The following is a 21,495-nucleotide window of genomic DNA, read 5'->3' on the forward strand; positions in this document are numbered from 1 at the left end:
TCCTGCCCCAGCCTCCCAAAGTGCTGGGATTATAGGCATGAGTCACCATGTTTGGCTTATTTTCTCTCTTCATTGTCTAACACTGATACCTTTCCTCCCCTATGTGATAGATTGCCCTACTGATCACTGCAGCCTTTGGACATCAGAATGTGTCCAGAATGCTGGCCACTGAACACTGCTTTCATCTCAAACATTTTTGGCACTCCTTTGGAATGGCCCTCAGAGCTAAGACCATCCTTTTCAATACCTTCAATTGTGGCAAAGCCTTACCTTTTGAGGGTACATTTTATCCTATCAAACAACCACAATCCATCCACAGCTAAGTCCGGTGACTAACGGGGTGGGTAAACTGGATAATATTGTTTGGGGATTGAAATGAAGTGTGTCCTTTGAAGAAAAAATCTGATTTTCTTATGTGGCTCTGAAGTTAATTCTAAAAGGACTTCCCAAAAGACAGGGCAATGGCCAGCATTCAGTTATAGGCTTCTCCCAAGGTGGCTTCTTTGAAGGGTAGCCACCTTTTATGTGGCGTTATTTCAGATGTCTCCTTATCTTCACCTCCCTCTTCCCATTAGCCATAGTATGTGGTACAGCGGCGGTCACACCAACTCCTAAATAACTGTTTGGCTTATGATGGTGACTTCACATTTGCAGGACACAGTGAATGTGGACACAGTGCATGGTGGAGGAAAAGAGTGTGGTACGTTTTGGAAGTGGATCTGGGCATCAGTCTTCCACAGACTCGTGATCACAGGCCCAGAAAACTATGTGTTAATAAGTCCTCCAGGTGATTCTGATGCAGGCTAAAATTGAGAACTGCTCTGCAAAAATGGGTCCGGTAACACTGCATCATTGAGGATCAAATGAGACTGTTTATTAAATATACACCTAGCCCCGGTGCTAAATAAATGTCACTTTCCTTTTTTTTCCTTCCCTTTGAGAAAGATGACATAGCTGTTTGCATCTCCAAAAACATTTAAGTCCAACCCCATCTGCCTTCCCCCTCCACATACACATAATCCTACCTTTAAAAACTGGCTGCTTTGGAACAGTGGTCCTCAGCCCTGGCTGCACATGAGCATCACATGGGGAGCTTTTAAAACGCCCATTGCCTAGCCTGCACCTGAGACCTATTAAATCTGAATCTCTGGGGGTAGAGCCCAGGCATCTGTTTTTTAAGGCTCCTCTGGTGACTCCAGTGAGTGGCAAAACAGAACCACTGACTGTGGTTCGCTGTCATTTGATCCATGAAGCAATCAGCTACTAATAAGTATGGGGACCTATGACTTTTCCTCATCTCTGGATCCTGGAGCTGAGTGTGTTTCTCCCATCAGGCAGCCCCTGTGCAGCAGCCACAAGCCTCATGGAAGTGTCACTAGACCTCCAGCCTCATGGAAGTGTCACTAGACCTCTCCCAATTGCATTTGACCTTTATTTCCTCCATTTGCAGCTTATTGCAAATTGGCACCAGCTTAGAATTTCACCACCAACCCATAGACTGATCCCAGCCGGCTTAATTAGCTTCAGTCATCTCCTTGACCAGCTGAAATCCATTCTGCTTCTAAGCCATTTAACCTTATAGGGTAATAGGCATATTGTTTTGATACCTGGATGGCCACAGGCATTAGGCATGTGAGTCCTAATCACTCTAAAAGTCTAGCTAATTAGGCAACCAACCCCTCAGTGTTACTGGTGACAGACATCTTGGGGCCCCACTCCAGGATATGTTCATATGAACATTCCACCACTTTCCCAGCACTACTGTGACCCGCACCTGTGTCTGCCAAGGCTCACGGCACGGAGTTCCCTTCTTTCCCCTCGGACCCCATGTGAACTCTGATGCTGGTTATTAGTCCTACTCAGTGTTCCAGGTGTTCTCCTAAGGTGAATGGGTGCTCACTTAAAGACACAGTTTCCCCTCATGAAATTTTTGTCACCATATTTTAAAAAGTCTTAGCCTTTCTCTTCTTTCCAAAGTATGTGTGAACATCCAGTTTCTGGGAAAGTATCAGCAGAGCACTGGGAACATCAAAGCTGTACAATAAATGACAGTTTCCTTACTGCCAATGGAAAAACTTTTGATCTTGGACCCAGAACTAGGTTTTAGATGATGTTTTTAAGCAAATTATTTAATCTCTCTAAATCTCCACATCCTTATCTGTTAAATGGGGATGATAGTTTCTATCTCTCAGGGTTGCTGTGAGGACCAAATGAGATAACACATGTAAGAAAAAGTGCTTTCTGAACTCCTAAAACTGTAAGGGTATTATCTGTCCTTTTAGGTTCAGCTGAAATCCTACCTCCCTGACTTTTGAACCAAGAGGCTGCCTAAGATTCTCAATCCTTCTTTTTCTGGAAGTCAAGATGTTGCTTTATTTCTTGCTAAAGCCACTATCTCCTACAGTTAAGCAGTGAAGAGGGTATTGGCCTACGAAGAGCAGGGTTCTAGCTGTAGCTCTGCTGCTAATGAGCCGGATTGCTTTAGGCAAGTAACTTACCTGCTCAGGTGTCTGTTTCCAGATCTGTGAAAGAGGAACAGTGACAATACCTATCTTGCCCACTTCACTTGATTGCAAGGATGGAATTAGATAGGGATTCCCTGTGTGTCTCAGGACTTCTAAGTGTCTGCTCAATGACTACAAACCCTTCAATGGCTTATGTAGGCGTTGGCTTTGTGACATTGGGCAAATGACATATTATGTCTGAGCCTCAGTTTCCATGTCTCTAAATTGTGTTAATACCTGCTTTATTTTGTTGTTAGTGAGAGTATATTGAGATAATATGTGAAAGCTTCTTGGTACAGGACCAGGCACAAGGCAAGACTCACATATCAGATGCCATTATCAGAGCACTGATTCCAGATTGCCTTTCCCCTACTTGGCTTTTCCTCTCTGCCTCTTCTACTCTAAGGAAGGGGCAAAGTCAGAGGGAAGCTTTGTGTATACAGATACTGGCGTTAATGCCATCGCCTGTGCTGGGATTGCTTTTGCTCCAGGATGGCTTCTCTTGGCCCTTGATGACGAGGTTATGTGTTAATGATGCTTTTGTTGGAGAGCACAAGGGTTAGTGCTGGAGAATGAAATTCAGCATCCTTCACCTGGCGTGACCCAAAGGCATAATGTGTGTGATTTCAGCATCCTGTCCTCTTCCCATCTTCCTTTCCTGTGCCAGAATACTCGCAATTCCTTAACTTTTTCTCCACAATCAGGTCAGGATTAAAATGCAAATGGAAGTGACGAATATAAAAACCACCACTAAAGGTCTAATCAGGGCAAGTCCTGAGAAGGCGAGGAAGGGTGAGTGCAGGGGTAGGGGGAGAGGGAAACAGGGATGAGATAAAGGAAGCAGAAAAGGGAGACAGGACAAGAAAAATAGTTACACTCATTTCACAATTTTTCTGAAGGTTCTTCTTGACCATCAACAGCTGTTGGACAGTTTGTCCTTTAATCCGAGTATATGATGCTTAATCCATCCACAGAGCTGGACGGTCTGTCTTTTTAAATGAAGCATGCTGTAAAGTCAAAACAGTGCTTCTGCCCCAAATCTTGAGGGATTTGAGAGGCATGTCCACATTCCATGAATCCCAAAATACAGATTTTCTGTCCAAATAAAAGGCTGCAAAACCAAACAAAAAAAGAAGCAGCCTCTGGAAATCTCAGATGGCAGGACAGAGTGGGCCAGCTAGAGCTGATTGGATTGAGGCCTTGAAACCTATAGACTGCATTGGACACTTTCATCTTATTTATGTTTTTATAGAGATGGGGTCTCACTATATTGCCCAGGCTGGTCTTGAACTCCTGGGCCCAAATGATCCTCCTACCTCACCCTCCTAAGTACCTGGGACTACAGGTGCAAATACTACCATGGCCAGTTAGATGCTTTAAAAAAAAATAAAAAACAGACTTGTTCCTTTATTAAAGATGCAATATTAGGTTATTTATAGAAACCTAATAAAATACAGATAAGCATTACAAAACAAAACAAAATGGAAAAAAAAAACCTTTCCGTAGCCTCACTACCCTGCAACTGCTAACATTTTTGAGTAGAAGGAGACAGGACAGTCACTGGTGGTTAAGTGCCATGATTCTGGGGCCCACCTGCAGTGCAAAGTCCAGCTTCCCCATTTACTTGCTGGAGGCCACAGGTGAATTACTTGGCCTCTATGGGCCAGTTTCCTCATATGCAAATTAGGTATATAATAATAACAATAACAATAATAATAATAATGCCTACTTCCAAGGGCAGTTGTGTGAGTTTAAATAAGCCAAAGTAGTATTGCTTAAAACAGTACTTGTAAGCACTATGTCAGTGATACCTATAATAATAGTTATTATATGTCTAGCCTTTCTCCTATATAATTTATAGGAAGTATTATGTATAATACATACATTTTGGATAATAGAATCTCCTATACTGTTTTGTAACTTTTTAACCCTCATGACTGTCTTTTCATGGCCATCCTTTTAATTAGTATTAGCTAACATTGATTGCTTATAGTTGAAGCAGGCTTAGTGCTAAAGATTTTATATAAATTATCACATTTAGTCCTCACAATTAACTCTGTAGGGTAAGCACTATTGTTATCATTTTACAGATGAGGAAAGTGAAGCTAAACAGTTTAAATGATTTATTTACAGAGCTAACAAGCAGAGAAGTTAGAATTCCAATCTAAAAATTCTGGCTTTTAAATTTGCCTGTATTAGAACTTGCCATAGACTTTCTAAGAAAGTCCAGGATTTTGGCTGGGTGTGGTGGCTCACGCCTGTAATCCCAGCACTTTGGGAGGCTGAGGAGGGCAGATCACCTGAGGTCAGGAGTTTGAGACCAGCCTGGCCAACATGGTGAAACCCCATCTCTACTAAAAATACAAAAAAATTAGCTGGGCGTGGTGGTGGACACCTGTAATCCCAGCTATTCTAGAGGCTGAGTCAGAAGACTTGCTTGAACCCAGGAGGCGGAGGTTGCAGTGAGCTGAGATTGTACTATTGCACTCCAGCCTGGGCAACAAGAGCAAAATTCCATCTCAAAAAAAAAAAAAAAGGAAGTCCAGGATTTCTTTAGGACTTCCTGAAAGAGGCAAGCTTCAGTGTCTGTCATCTGTCATCTTCCCTTCCATCCTGCAACAGAGGAGAATGAGGTTGAAACAGACTGGCAACCTATGCTGGCAGGGCTTAGAGAGAAAATGTGTGTGCCCACTGCTTTTTAATCCTTGACAGAATGCATGTTGGTACTCTAGACTGATGGATGTCTGGCTATACTTGGGCTGTAATGGCATTTTCAGTTTTTACTGTGGAAATCACTCTCCGGTATAATGTAGGATCTAGCATCCAGTACTATACTCTTAATTTTTTCTGACTGTGTCTTATGTGGAAAAGGAACCTTAAAGTAGTTTTTTATCTTGTTCTCAAAAGCCTCTGACAAAGTAGTCTGAGCCACTGATCATAGCTTCTCTTTCCATCCCTGGACATTCACCCCTATCCCCAGATAATCCAGGGCCAGGTCCAAGGCATTGGCAGTTAATTTAACCAGCAAGTCTTTGCCCAGACTCCACCCATGTGAAGCCCTGTTCTGGCCTCAACAGGGAATGCAAGAGGAGGAAGTTGGTTGGGAAGACACCAACACACACAAAAGCAGAGCTAACAATACAAAAGAGATTGTGTATGGCTCAGACAACTGGCGTGAGCCCAGATCAGTCCAGTGAGGGAGGGTGGCTGCACTGTGGGTTGGGGCCATGGAGAAGTCCTGGCCAGAGGTATGATAGGCTGACAGTAACCTTTCGGGAACTAACCTCTTCTTCTCCACTTAGGAGTAGCTCGGAAAGGAGGAAGGAGAAGTCCCGGGATGCTGCGAGGTGCCGACGGAGCAAGGAGACGGAGGTGTTCTATGAGCTGGCCCATGAGCTGCCTCTGCCCCACAGCGTGAGCTCCCATCTGGACAAGGCCTCCATCATGCGGCTGGCGATCAGCTTCCTGCGAACACACAAGCTCCTCTCCTCAGGTAAGGCCAGCAGGTTCCCCTAGGCTAGGCAGATGCCAGCCTTATCAGCATGTTCCTATACTCAGGGGGACCCCTCTGCTGCCAGAGCTGGAAAGTCTTTCTTCCCACTGCAGAACTTTCACCCACAGAAACGCCATCATTAGTGCTTTATTCCTACATGTTAAACATCTCTCTTGCAGCAATGACCTTCACCGTGAATCTAGCCGTGAGAGGAGGGCAGGGACAGGACCAGGGTTACCCAGAAGCTGGAGGGGACACGGGGGCTGGGAGAACCAGGAACGGCTTTTGCTGACTTATCCATGTGTTGCCATCTGGCCACAAGACCCGTTCCCCAGAGTAGATTGAATCCGTAGGAAGCATTCTAATCCTTAACTTCCAGTGCCTTCTCCAGAGCAGCAAGAAGGTGTGCCCATACGTACGATCGTTTCCCTCTTAGAAGCCAGTTAGGCCAGGCAAATCATTTAGTGTCTCTGAATATTGGTTTCCTCGTCTAAAAAATGGGGTTAAAAAAACTTCTTGCCCAGGGTGTCTGTGAGAATTGACTGAAATGATGTCTGTAAAGCACCTATGTGACATTCTCATCAAAGGTGTCAGTTCTGTAAGGATGCTGGGCAAGATGGGGTGCTCCTCCCTGCCTGGTCTGGTGCTGCAGGTGGGGACAATGCCCAAGGGGTGAGCGTGAGGGAGGCACTCGGGGAGGGAAGGTTCTTTTGCCGTTGTTTTTCAGTTTTCCGGAGTGAGCCTGGTGCCTTGGAGACGGTAGATTCCGCCATCCTGTTATGAAGTGGCTATTCTTGGAAAGAGGGAATCCAGTGTGAGGCTGGGAGGCAAGGCCAGAATGTACTATTCTGGTCCCTGGAGTACAGGAAGGATATGGGGGACAGACTTTCAGAAAATAGGATGACAGCTCAGTGTGTCTGGGGTTGGAAGACTAGGCCTAAAGAAACGAAATGTGCAGGCAAGAGCAGGAGAGCCAAGGGCGAAGATATGCTCTATAAATACTTTCAAAGAATAATGCAAGACAATGGCAGGTACATTGTCATACATGCTGCAGAGAGAACAGTGGGCTGAGCCCTGGCAAGGCTTGGATTGCTGGATATGAGAAAGGCCAGGAGACTGCCTCACAGGGCATTTGTGTACCCCTCCCTTTAAAAAGGCTTATCTTATTGGATAACTGAAGGCAACGTCAGCTAATGTTGCAGTCATCTTTACATATAAAGAGTAGACAGTGAAGGATTTAATGACTGGATGGAGGCCCCTTCCCCACAGTAAGAACCCTCTCCTTTGCTTCCCTGCTGTGGTACTTGAGATTCTGCTCTTAGACATTCATTCCTTTGCATTAATCATTGCTTCCTTCATTACCACTCCAATTCCTCCACCAACACAAAGCTTCAGCAGGGGCAATACGGGTTGACTATCCCTTATCCAAAATGCTTGGGACCAGAAGCACTTAGGATTTTAAACATTTTTTTCAGATTTTGTAATTTTGCATTATATTTATCAGTTGAGCATCCCTAACCCAAAAATCTGAAATTGAAATGCTGCAATGAGAATTTCCTTTGAATGTTATGTTGGATTCTGGAGCATTTCAAATTTCAGATTAGGGACAGTCAACCTGTATATTAATTGTAGAACACCTCTGACTGAATTTGGACTCGTTGAGTGTTTCTCCTTGTTTCACAGATAAGTGAGACACAGACGGATTAAGATTGCTGAAAGTCACACACTTAGCACACGGTGAACCTGCACCTGGAATTCAAGTCCATTTGAATTTTGGAAAAACAGACATAGGACAGCAACAGCATTCTGTAAACCTGGTCAGGCAAAGATGTTGACAAGGGCTGCGGTGTGGGATGTGGGGGAAGGGAGAAGGTAGGGGAGTGAAGGTCAGCCGAGGCAGCTGGGGGCCAGTGTGACAGGGAGGAGGTCCTCACACATTCAGAGGCTTAGTCCTGTCCTTTCCCCTGGTGCAGGGCTTTGTTTTCCATGCTTGCCCACCTGAAAGGCTGAGTGGCTCAGTGGTTCAAAGATCATTCTGGAGAAGGCCACGAGTTAGGCTGGGCTGTCTGAGCACATCTACCTGTGTGTGTGTGAGCCCCTGTGTGTTGATGTGAACCCCTGTGTGCTACACATACTCACAGAGACAGGACCAGAGTGGCCATGGTGGGACATCCCATATCTGTCCCATCTCAGGAGCTGTTGAAAGTTGTAGACACAAATTGCCTTGCCCTCTTGCTGGACTCGGCCCTAGACCAGTTAGAGCCCTTAGCCTGTCAGCTCTGGACCTCTCTGTCCCAAGGAAAGAAATGAAGAAAAAGGATAAAAAGTTTCTACTTTTGGCCATCTGGTCCTGGCGTCCTTGAAGGAGTAGTTCTCATCGAACGAGTGCAGCCCAGGAAGGGGGAGATGGTTTCTCAGCACCTGCCTTTCTGACTTCTCTCCCAGGCTCCTGCCACACATTCTCTAGACTGATTGTTGAATTATTTTCAGAAATATAAGACAAGATCTTTTTGCTTTTCCAACACATGTAGTATCATAAAGAAGAGTACAGGATTTGTGGGCAGATAGACCTGCATGGGAATCTTAGTTTGGCAGCCTTCTTCCTCTGCAATGTTGTAAAAATTTCTCTGAGCTTTAGTTTTCTCATCTGCACAAAGGGAATAATGGTGCTTACTCTGCAATGATATTTAAGGATTGAGATTATAGATATAAAAGGCCTTATCCTGTAGCCTGCCACTTATTAAGCTCTCAATAAGTTATAGCTTAGAAATAAAAATTATTATAAACAAATATATTGATTTATATTAAATATAGGCTTCTGGAGAAATGATGTAAAAGAAAACCCAATGTAAATCCTTACTGTCCTCTAACCTGTCTTCTAGTGATTTCTATCAAAATGCAGAGTTGTCATGCTTTTCCAATGTAAAACACCCACATATTCATTATTTAAGCATTTCTAACAAAGGTGAGTACCAATTTTGGCTCACTTTATAATAGGAAATAGCTGGTTGCATACCTCAAAGTTCAAAAGGCGAAAAAATACCAGGTTTTTCTTTAGAAAAGGTTCTCTTTACTTAGTAACATGCTTCCCTTTGATTTTCACAGTAGGCTGTTCTGTGTGGGAATGTTGGAGAGGAAACCTCAACGTTGAGAAATTCAGGCTGTGGGTCTGGGCTGCCGACTGAGATTCGTATCACAGGAAGCAAACTGAAACAATAGCTTTATGATATTAGCTTCCACGCTGGGCTGAGGACAGAACACACTCTTACAGGAACATCGGTGGAAATGCCACTTGATTGTCTTAAATCCTCTTTCAAGATGAGCCCCACAAACCATGAACAAATCAGGGTCAACTCTGCATTCTGAGGGCATTAAACAGCAGTGAATATATAAAATTTGCTTTTCATTGTAAAATTGAATTTTGGGCTTGCCCAGGCTCATACACGGTAAAATCAAATTCATTTTCCATGGAGCTGGAGATCAGCACAAAGCAAGGTTTCTAAAGAGAAGGGCCAGTTTCATTATAGATTCATCATCATTTGCTTAGCGAAGACATCAGTTGTAACAAGAGATTATGTTTTCCTGATCTCTAAGGGAAATATATTAAAATGTGAGACAAGTGATTTTAAAGTTTTTAAGGCTTACTCTGACCTTTCCATGCAGGAAAAGCGGGACAAAGAAAGAACTGTGGAGGCAGATATATGTTCTAGTACCCTTGCACACCCCACTTTCAGACTTCTTTTCCCAGACTTTCACCCCTACCTCCACCCCTTTGTCCCACCCACTTTCCAAATCAAGGCTGCCTTCTGTCCTGTTTGGAAAGAAACCAATAAGCTGATTCATGTGAGGATGTTCATGGATGAGAACAGCTAATATACAATCTCTTCTAGAGATACTGACTTTGTTCAGATCATTCCCTTAACTTAAACTAAAAAGTCTGGTCAGTCAACAGGTGTTTGCTGAACCCAGTCCTGTACTACATCTTATGAAGGGTAGTAGGGAGAGGCAGGACAGGATAAGATATATGCAAAGCAAAGAACAAAGGCATGAATCCTTCAGAACTCTCAGGGAGCCCAGGAAGATCAGGAAGGACACAATGCCTTCTGTCAAAGGCATCAGAGGAGCCCAGGCCTGCTAATGGTGGCATTTAAAGGTATGGCTAAGGATCCAATAAGCAATCCCAGAATGATTTCCCCATGGCTTGACTGGCATTGCTCTTGCAGTCTGCGCATCTGAGAGGGCAGGGGTTGGGGGTCCAGACCCTGGGTCAGGTGGAGGAGAAATCAGTTTAGGCAGAGCCTTAGAGGGAAAGCCCCTGCGGTGGTCACGAAGTGGTGACTGCCAAGCACATCTTCAACCAGGAAGACCCCATCAGAATGGCTTTAAGAACAGTCAGAGCAGTCCTGGAACTTCTTGAAGTAGGGAACAAGAGGCGAAGTGACCTTGGTGGAATAAAATTGCAGCCAGCATTCTGACTAGCAGCACCATGGGGCAGCCTGGTCTCCAAGACCATTGAGGAAGCTCTGCTCTGCCACTCTGCCCGCTCTCTCCCAATGCACAGCCCCTGCTGCCCAGGAAGTCCCACCCCACATGGGCGGTGCTGCCTGAAGGAAATGAGCGATGCTCCGGAAAAAGTGCTCCAAAACCTCAGCCCGCGCATATCCTGGCTGTGGGGAGTCATCAAAGCCTGTTTACTGGGGCTATTTTTAGCATTAAAGAATCTTGTGCTCCCCAGGACGGGCATGTGCCGTCTCAGCAGAGCACCTCTGGTTTTAATGACCTATCTCTCGACTTTGGGGTCAGACCCTGAAGGGTCCTTGGAAGCAAGTAACTGAGATCTAGAGTCCAGGATGATTTACGGACCCGATTGGTGGCTTATTGAGCACCTACTCTGGGCTCCTCGCTTTGTTCTCACCAAGAGTTGATGTTCGATTGTTGCATCACCTTACAGCAGTTTATCTGTCTTCCCCACCAGTCTGTCGATTCCTTGAGGGAAGAGATTGCTCTTACACCTTTCAGTATCCCTGATTCTCCTTAGGACAAGACTGGGCACACAAGTGACACTTGTGGACAGATCACCTCGTGCCTAGCATAAAACAGACACAAACACAGTAGAAAGTTAATAACGGTGTAGGGAATGAGTATATTTTTCCAGGTATGTTACACTGAGTAGGATATTAATGATACATCAGGGAAGACACAATGTTCACAGGGGAAAAGGCAGAGGGGTCTTCAGCAAATTTGTGCCATGAGCCTCCCAGGTAAGGGTCTGCCTGCTGGCTCCACAGTTTTCACCCTCAGCTCCAAGCTGGGAGTGACCTAGCCAGGTTCCTTCAGAAGCTCCCAGGAGAATAAGCAGGTGCTGTGAGGGCACATAGTTCCACAGAGGGAAGAGACCCTGCCCTAGCCCTGCAGTCGCAGGGTCTCTGGGGCCAGCCTTGCTGGCTTCCTGGTCCTCCAGCCCTTGTGACTTCAGGCCCAAGATATTCTGTTTCCCTTCATGGCCCTAGATTGCCCCTCTCTCTCCCAGAGCCCAGAGGATCCGATGCTGCTGTAGCCAATTTCGCCACCTCCTGGAAGTAAGTGCACTGGGCATGGGTGGAAACCAGTTTGGCTATGTTGGAACTGTTAAAAACAGGAAATTTTAAGCAGGACTATTTCCTCTGGGACTAGTTAACCCAAATAGAGTTGTCTTGGGATTACTCCAGATTTTGAAGTCAGTGTTACCACTGAGATCAAAGAAATCGAAGAGAAAATATCTTCTCAGTTGGCTAGAAACCACAGGGTTGGCCTCTGTGTATCTATAGAAGGTGGTCACCTATCTGGTGTGATTGAAGTGGTGCTGAAAACCTCTCCTCAGTCATCTCCAAAATAAGTCACCACCTGCCAACATAGGCTAATTAAGGTCACTCTAGGACCTTTGAGCTGAGGCAGTAGTTCTCAGCATGTTGTCCTATGAGTAGCAGGGTCAGCATCACCTGGGAACTTTTTGGAAAAACAGATTCTCAGTTCCCACTAAAGACTTACTGAACCAGGAACCCAGGGTGTGCAGCATATGCAGTCTTGGAGCATTTAAAAGGGTCTCAGGCTTGGTTTAATTTTTCCAATGAGAGGTCTCACTTTTTTTTTTTTTTTTTTTTTTTTTTTTTTGCTGGGCCATGCAAATTATGTAGCAGTCCTGGTCCTAGAAATTTTTGTTTTAACCTGGCCTCTAGATGATTCTGATGCATACACAAATTTGAAAGCACTGAGGTAAGTCATTTTCTCCCCTAAAGCCCCTGTTCAAATGAAGATTTTAGCTGGGAAAGCTAACATTAGCAGTGGCATCGCCCACACCTGGGACACTGGTTCATCATCAGTTCAGTGGGCTGGTTAGCTGGCAAAGAACACGTATATCGGCAGAAACCCCAAGCAGGGATCAGGTGTGCGTATGTGTATGGTATAAGGCCATTCTCATGGCCTGTGGTTCTCCCCTCTATGGGCTAGTCGCCTGAACCAGAGTGTGGAGAGAAGAGAATTTCCCTTATTTTGTTCCACCATTTTAGCAAAACAGAGGGAAAGCCACCGGGCCATTACTCTATATAAGTCAACTCTTGGCTCTGCAGGCTTGCCCATCCCTGGACCCCCTGTGATCCTCTGCAGAAGGTGTCTGTGACTCTGGCATGTTCTCTGATCCTGTGTCCTGAAAGAATGTTGGTCCCCTCTGCCTTTACTGGAGTCTCTTGGTAGGAGGATCTTGTAATTTGGATTTGTTGTTCTTAAGGAATAATGACAGGTAACCCAAAGCTTAAATTTAGGGGCTCGAGGAAAAAGATAAAAGAGAACTCCAGTGTCCTTGCAGAAAGACCCTTGAACGACATTTCACAGCATCGATATGTCCCTTGCCAAGTGGCCCATAAATTGAATTGCATTTTAAGTTCCTTAGAATAGACTCCATTTGAAAGGCTCCTGTTAAGTGACTATTAATGTTTGCAAGTGACAAATTACTCTCTAATCCCCTTGTTCTATAAATCAAGTGAGGTACTCTTGGATTGACGTTTGCACTGAATGAATACAAATTTTCATAAGTAAATGTCTTTGGAGTTAAATAATGAACTAGGAGAAGACAGCTGAAATAAAGCCTGTGGTCTGTGTGCAACAACCAAAGGCCTGGGGCCTAAGAAGTTTGTTTTTTTTTTTGTCTGGACAACAGTTGAGTCTGTATTTTGCAGAGAGCAGAGGTATACTTGATAGGCCAGGATACTCAAAGTATGGGCGATTGGGGTGGAAGCTTTCCCAGGCTGCTCCCAGCAACCACTGGTATAGCCTGCCGGGATGCAGCTGCCTGCTCACTCTCTTTTGCACCTCTGGTTTCGCTCTCTCCAAACCATTTTGTATGCCATTGCCAGACTCATCTCCCCAAAGCAGTGCTTTGAGATGCACTCCTCTGCTCACATTTGCTTGAAATGTGAGGCCCCTCTGGGACACTGGGCCAGCCTCACCAGCCCAATCCTTAAGACTGGGAAATGGATTCTCCTCTTCAGCCAGATGGGCCTCACCTCAGTCCCTGTTCACCTAATCCCATCTGGTTCAGAAGGCCCTTCTTTCATTCTACAGAGTGAAATCTCTAAGTCTCTTTAAAACTTCTTTGGAATAGTTAGCTGTCTGTGATCACCCCAAAGCAACCTCCTTCTCCTCTGACCCTTAGTGCTCTTCCCATCTACACTTTTCCTTGGGAACCCAGCTATGACACCCTTGAACTTTTACTTAGCTTTGCATCTCTGAGTACTACATATTCCTCACCTGGGATCTGAGCAATTTGAGGGTAGTGTGTGTCTTGTAGCAGAAGGAAGAAAGAATTCACTGTTGAATTCACTGTTTTAGGCACTTTACATACTTATCTAATTCTTACAATTCAGAAATGGAAATTGTTATTCCCATTTAGCTGATGAGAAAAGTGATATTCAAAGAGGTTGTTACTTATCCAGAGTCATAGCCTAATAGGAGGCTGATCTAGGAACAGAACCTGTGTTTAACTCCAAAGCCTATGAATAGCTGAGTGTGGCTTCTGGATTCCACTGTCGAAGCTTGCTAGCTTTGCAATCTTTATACCTTTGGACAAATGGCTTAACCTCTCTATACTTCATCTGTAAAATGGGATTAAGAATAGTGTCTCCCTCATAGGTAATTGTGAAGATCACAGAGAATGCTGAGTGCAGTGCCTTTCATGCAGTAACTGCAATATATATTAGCTGCTAAAATCTTTGTTCCTACTACTACCATTATATCCACAGCTACTACTGCTGCCGTTACTAGTGCCACAAATACTGTTGTCACGACAAGCACACTGTCATCACAGCCCCCGTCAGGGTGTCCTCTGTGCAGTGGTGCTCATCCAGTGCCTACTGCCGGGCTAGGGCAGACTTTCAGATGGTCGGCAGTGTGTGTTTCCAGAAAAGTCCACCTGATGCCTTTGCGCCATCCCTGGCAAATGCCTACCTGTGCCAGTCATACCTGTTTTCACTCCACATTCATGCAAGCTGTCCTGCCCCGCTGTCTTTCCAGTTTGCTCTGAAAACGAGTCTGAAGCCGAAGCTGACCAGCAGATGGACAACTTGTACCTGAAAGCTTTGGAGGGTTTCATTGCTGTGGTGACCCAAGATGGTGACATGATCTTTCTGTCAGAAAACATCAGCAAGTTCATGGGACTCACACAGGTGACACCCTCCTCTGTCTCTTTCAAAAGGAGAAATGTTTCCATTTGGGGGTAGAAATGAGTGGAAGGTGCTAGCCACAATCCCACTTGACCTCTCCCTGCAAAGGCCCACTGCCACCCTCGCTGACCTCAGGCCACACTCCCATCCCCAAGCACTGGGTTTGGCTTTGCTAATGGCCATCCTGGTGGATACCTCTCTATTGACTAATTAATAGACCAAGTCTCTGTCATCATCAGTAGGTCCCTATTAAATCATCTTTCTGTCTGTGGACCTAACACTGGACTGAGATTATAAGAAAGCCCGATTCAGTCTCCTCCCTGCCTCCAGATTTGGAAGGTGGTTCAGCCTTCTTTTGGAGTCTTTTACTTCACTATTAGGAATAATGCAGCCTAACCTTGTTTTTGAAACAGGTGGAGCTAACAGGACATAGCATCTTTGACTTCACTCATCCCTGCGACCATGAGGAGATTCGTGAGAACCTGAGTCTCAAAAACGGTACCCTTGATTGTGTGTTTACTTCCTTCTTGTCCCCACTGGGTGGGAATCTGCCTCCCCTTTGTCTATAAGGGAGACAGCTCATGGCCCTTGTGATGCAGGAAAAATGGATGTCCTTAAAAATTTTAGCTAGGCTGGCCCTCTGTTTAAGCGTGTAGCCTGTGAGATGAGATTGGGGCATTGAGAGGACCCAGGACTCAGAAATATCTCCTGCTGGTCCCGCATGATGCTGGTGTACCACTACTAGGGGACTCCTTTGGGTTGGGATACTGTCTCTAGGAGGTTTCATCACCCAAGAGTCAAGCGACTCTGCCAAATGATACCACCCAAACCAATGAGGAACTAGTCTGTGCCAAAGTGCTCATAGGAATGCCTGCAGTCATCTATTGCTGTGTAACAAACTACCTGAAACACAGGGCTTTGATGATTATCTCCAGGGTCCTGTGGGTTTAGTGGGTGGCTCTTGTGCTCCATGTGATGTCAGCTGGGCTACGGTCACCTGGGGTCAGACTAGGCTGGGGTGATCAGGATGGCTCACACACATGTCTGGGACTTTATGGCAGGTGGCTGGAATGGGCTTAGTTGGGATGCTGGGACAACTGGACTGTTTTCTCACTCCATAGAGTCTTAGAGACTCTCTCCATATGGTGTCTTAGGGTAGCCAGGCCTCTAATGTGGCAGCTCCAGGCTCCAAGAAGCACTAAAGTGGAAGCTGCCAGGCCTTCCCAAGGCTTTGTGCCCAAATTGGCAGAGCATCACTTCTGCCCCATCTTGTTGGTTTAGAGTACGTTACAGGCCAGCCCTGGTCCAGTGTGGGAGGAAACCACACAAGGCCATGTCGAAAGGCATGGCTTGTTGGAGCCACTTTTGGAGATGAGCTAGTGCAGGAAATGGTGCCCTGCGGAGACATAGGTCAGGTAGGTTTTGACAGAGAAGAGATTTAAAAAGATCTAGTGTACAGGACCTTACTCATGGGGATACCCAGCAGGTGCCAGTGGATGAGAGGACCCAGACAGGCAGCAAGCACGTTGCAATGACAGTGGAGCTTCCTCTCCTATAACTGGCCATTCAACAAAAGCATGAATGGGAACATTGTTAAGAGGACTGAAGCTTTGGGCAGCAGAGTGGGGCTCAATGACTGTCAAGGTCCCTTCCAAACCTGAGGTTCTGTCACTGGTCTGGGCAGATTCTGTGCATGCCTATACGTCTTCTTTAACATCCTTACCTGTCACTGCCATGGGACTTGTTCTTGTCCAACCTAACAAAGGCAGTGAGACTAAGCCTATGAGGTTTGGCTCTTGTTACCACACACTGCAAAAGCAATCACTTCATTGGCTCACCTCACCCTATTTCACACTGAGTCTGCAATCCACATTTGGGCCTGCAAAGCACAGAATTACAACCACCTCCTTTCCTACCACTGCCACAGCCCCTCACCCATCTCCTTTGCACTCTCATCTGCAGGCCTTGGGCCACCTGGCTCTGAGGGTATACTGGCTGAGAGCACCCCATGGGCTGCTCAGTGTCTGGTCTGGTTCTATGGGGAAAGGGCTACCAGACTTTCTCAATCTCTCTAAAAAGAGATTCATGTTCTGAATGGATAGGCGCTTGAAGCCTGAAAAAACCAAAGACTGATTTCTTCTCTACTCCAGAAACCCTTTGGCCTTTGAGTTCTTAGTCTCACTTCAACCACTGGCCAGAGTCTGAGTTCGAGTTTGTGACCAGAAGCAAGTATCCTACTCCTCTGTTCCTCAGAGTCTCTTTTCAAATTGATGGTATTGGACTAGGCAAAGGCAAAGATCTTTCAGCTCTCAAGTGCCATGATTCACAGCCAAGTGACCTCTAATTATCTGAGTAGAACTTTAGATCTCTTGGTCTGCATGTTAAGGACTTGGGATCAGTCAAACTCAATGAATCAGCAAATCTTCACTGAAGGTGCCAGCCTGCGGGTGGACTCATGATCTAGACATAAGGGTTAGTGTGAGTTCCTAGAGGACAAGAAAGCCGTAAGGCAAATTGTGGAAGGTTTTAAAGGCCAGTTGGAAGGTCTTGAATTTTATTCCATAGACAATAGGGAGCTATTGAAGGTTTTTGAGCAGGGGTGGAGTGATCTTCATGGAGCAGTGTTTAGAAAGAATGATCAAATGTCAGCATGGGGAGAATCCAGAGATTAGCAAGTTAAGAGGCCTCAATAAAACCCAAACAACAGCCACAAATGAATCCCTCCAGCTCTCTCATACCCAACACTTGGTTTGGTACTGGTTGTGGGGCCAGATCCCAAGATACAGGTATATCTCATTGTATGCTAACCCCACCTCTGAAAATTAAAATGGTAAGAATCATAATCAAGTATGGGAGAAATAGCTTTATAATCATGATGAAGCAATGTTCTCTTAAAAAAAAGGAAAATTCATTTTTCAGTCTGTTACTGAGTGGGCTCCCCGAAGGATGTGAAAGTTTTGTCCAAGGGTGCCACAGTTCCTCTGACACATAACTCTGCAGGAATATGTCAGTCAAATCAAGGTCCTCTGGAAGTTTAGTCACACTCCTGGATGAAGGAGTGTGACTATTTTAAACAAGGCTCTATGATGCTGGGCAGAGGACAGGATTATACCTTCGAAAGTAGGTACCAGAGATGGTGGTGTAGTATTTAGACAAAGACAGTGGGACTCAGTTGGCATTCTTTTCATTACTTTGTTTTACAAAAAGTGGAAAATGTTCTGAGAAAGGAAGCTATATTGCTGCTCTTGGTGATTTATTTAATTCTTGCTGAGAGAGGATATGATCCAGGTTGAGTTAATTGTTAAAATGGACTTGCTCACCAAATCCACTGTAAGGAGATTCATACCAGAGGTCTCTCTAGAGCCTTGATATAGATGTCACTTCAAAGAGAAAGCTAATGGCACGGTATCCTGAACACTCTACTGCAGTTTGTGAAGGGGGTACAGGAGGGGTTAGATTCCTCCTGAGAGACAGGTTATAAAGGAAAGACGGAAGTGTCTGAGAGACATTTCTAACCTGTGAGGCTTATAACCTTGGAGTAACCGTGGCCTCACCCAGACTGTCCCTAGGAGATTTCTGCGAGAGGACCTGGGCCTGCCCTAGGAAAGGGTTGCTGGGCTAGTGGCTGATGGGCATTCGTTGTACCGCTGCCCTGAAGGGACCGGTGACCATGTTCCAGATGCAATGCAAAATCAAATGATGGAACAGTTCCTGCCTTGTGGGGAGTTGATGCTCCCAAGTGGAAGAGACAAGCTGGAGAGCAGGAACCATTAGTTCCCAGGCCATGATGGAGCTCCATGTTCATGCAGACTACAGGTGCTAGGAGAGCAGATAGTTGGAAAATACAAATAATAGGCTGGTGAGAAAAACTGCCCTGGGCCCCTCTCATGAATATTCATATAAAACTAACTTCATTTAGTTCTTCCCATCCTTTCACATCCAGGATCTGGTTTTGGGAAAAAAAGCAAAGACATGTCCACAGAGCGGGACTTCTTCATGAGGATGAAGTGCACAGTCACCAACAGAGGCCGAACTGTCAACCTCAAGTCAGCCACCTGGAAGGTAGGGCAACATCAGGCTGGGGTTGGAGTCCCAGGTGTAGGGCGATGAGGGTGCAGGGGATACCTACAGCCCTGCCCCCACCTCCAGCACTCTCGGCCCCACGTCTGACCCTTCCATGCCTGTCTCAGGTCTTGCACTGCACGGGCCAGGTGAAAGTCTACAACAACTGCCCTCCTCACAGCAGTCTGTGTGGCTACAAAGAGCCCCTGCTGTCCTGCCTCATCATCATGTGTGAGCCAATCCAGCATCCATCCCACATGGACATCCCCCTGGACAGCAAGACCTTCCTGAGCCGCCACAGCATGGACATGAAGTTCACCTACTGTGATGACAGGTAGGGGACCATGAGTGTGTATGCTGTGGGCAGAGATGGGTCTGACCTGTGCGTGTGTGGGGCTGTGCCTGTATTAAAGGTGTGAAACTGGACATAGATGTGATATTGCCGGGCGCATGTTTGTGGACCTATGTTACTGTATGATTGCATCAGTGTCCTCCGAGGTTCCCGGTACTATATTCAGTGGTCTCCAGTTGACAGAGCCTCAGGGTCCATCTGCAGGGCTTTCCTCATGTACAACTCTTCTCATCGTTGTGGTGTGAACATATTTCTCCATACATGTATCACGCTCCTGAGGAAATTCTCAAGGTAGTCTTCTGCCCCAGGAGAAAGAGAAGAGTCTAGAGACTTCCATCTGTACTCCTGCTTCAGAGGCCAGCTGGAAGCATCAGCTTCTGCCCTGGAGACTGACCCTCTTCCATTACTGACTGAGCTTTTCCCTCCGCCTTGTTCCTTCCTGCATGCAAGTCCATTCCAGCCATTGTCCAACCATTTTGAAGGCTAAGATGATGGCAGCTAAGGCAGACGCTAATAACCCCCAGTGCCAGACCCAGCTGAAAATTCTCTTAGGAGACATAGTAGCGATTAAGAGCATGGGCTTCAGGACTAGATGGCCTAGGTTCAAATCTAGTAATAAATGTTCAGTGTTAGCTCTTACTATCACCTTTATTAGAGTTGTTGAAAGAGTGCCTAAGACTGCTTATGCAAGTCATGCCATCTCTGGTTCTTAGCTCATTTAGAGGATTCAAGCAGGTGGGGAAGAGGCTGGGGTTGTCATAGGAGGGAGTATTTAGACATCCCACAGCTTCCAGCTCCCCCACCAGCCCTGCCTGTGGGACTGTGGAGCCTGATGATAGGAGGTAGGAGGAGGAAGATGGAGAGAACAGATGCCCTGAGCAATGGCTGGTCCCAGGGAGGGAAGGAAATGCAGAAGGCTGGGCCCAGGGTAGGCCTGGCTTGAGTAAGTGCCACTGCGGCTTGCTGAGCAGCACACCCCGGATGTGCCCTTCCTGGCAGAGATCTCCCTGCCTGACCTCAGCTTTCTGCCGCATCTAGAGCCGCCATTTGTCCCAGGGTGACAGTTGCTGTGGCAGCTCTTTGCTACCCCAAACTCTTTGCCACTCTTCTTTCATCTTCTAGAGTTTCTCCTCAGGAAACCCTGAGATCTCAGTTTCCCCTTTTCCAAAACAGAGATAACATTTTCTCAACCTGTTTCATGGGGTCCTTGTAAAATGAGATAATGGCTGCGCAAGCACTTTGAAAAGTCCAGCCACAACATGTGTGAGCCTTCATTATTACTTATATCTTACTTCCTGTCCTTGGCCTCCTCCAAAGCTAAATCTTCCACTAAACTCAAGGAGTCGAAATCACTTCTGAAGGCAGTTAGTGGCTGGGGGGCAGGAAGAGGAATCCCCCAGATCAGCAAGAATCTGCCTTGTCTTCTTCAGCCAGCAGGAAACCACGGAACCCCAGGAAAAAAGCTCCTGCTCAGCCTCCCCTAGACCTACCCACCTTTCTCTCATCAGCTGAACATCCCAAAGGCATCTGGTTTCTTCATGGGAGGGACCCTCCCCTCTCTGGGATGGGGTTTCTTTCCTCTGATTCTAGACTGGCCTGGTGTTGGTTGGTGGCTCCTTCTTAGAGTTGCCCAACACTTGTGGCACAATTTCAGAACTTTTGTAAAAATATCCTTGAGTCTCTCCTGTCCTTCAGTTCTGACCACAGCAGGGTCAGGATTCAAAGCTTTCGGAGGTAGCAGGTGGTTATATAAGTAGAAAGAAATGCTCTAACCTCACAGGGAGAAAATGTCATGTATGAAATCCTTGTGTCCTGGAACGTTGACACAGTCGCCATTTATTACATTTGTTAGTGGTGGTGGTGATGGTGATAAGGATGATAAAGATGATGGTTCAAGAGGAAAATTTCCCTGTTAAAGGCAGGCACTGCAGGAATCCATGTTATGGGTAAGGTTGTTTATCAGATGCATTCTTTGTATTCAAGTGAACATTCTGGGCAGAAGACACAGCTTCATGCACCCCTCTCAGTAGTCTTGTGAGATAACATGGACAATCCCAATGCATAGCCCCATGTCACTAGCTTAAGCTGATCTAGCCATATAGCCCCTGGTGAGTGAAGCACATCTGTAAGATGACTCTGTAAGCACTGGGAAAATCCTACCCTATTGTCCTAGAAAATAACTTGGCATCCCTAGATAATAGAAAAGAGATTTTTTTAAGCTTAAGATTTTGATCCTTGTTACAGTGAGAAAAAGTCCTCTGGAAAGGGTAATTCAGCATTATCCTTTATTCATTATCTTGGTTTAAATGAGTTTCAGGTAATTTTCTGAAGGTACTAACCTTTGGACAAAAGAAGAGGGGGACAACTCAAGGAACTGGATGTCTAAATGTG

At 45.8% G+C, this 21,495-nt stretch overlaps 1 protein-coding gene across 1 annotated transcript in view; it reads left to right on the forward strand.

Moving 5' to 3' along the window:
- The window catches only part of EPAS1 (endothelial PAS domain protein 1), an 87,623-nt gene that overhangs the window by 43,335 nt on the left and 22,793 nt on the right, over nt 1-21,495 (forward strand). The window contains exons 2-6 of the mRNA XM_032239456.1: nt 5,807-5,997; nt 14,542-14,693; nt 15,104-15,188; nt 18,634-18,752; nt 18,881-19,086. Coding sequence (XP_032095347.1) covers nt 5,807-5,997; nt 14,542-14,693; nt 15,104-15,188; nt 18,634-18,752; nt 18,881-19,086 — 753 coding nt within the window. The remainder of the gene's footprint in view (nt 1-5,806; nt 5,998-14,541; nt 14,694-15,103; nt 15,189-18,633; nt 18,753-18,880; nt 19,087-21,495) is intronic.

The sequence above is a fragment of the Sapajus apella genome, unplaced genomic scaffold (assembly GCF_009761245.1).
Source record: "Sapajus apella isolate SASKATOON/1434 unplaced genomic scaffold, GSC_monkey_1.0 scaffold44, whole genome shotgun sequence".
NCBI lineage: Eukaryota > Metazoa > Chordata > Mammalia > Primates > Cebidae > Sapajus > Sapajus apella.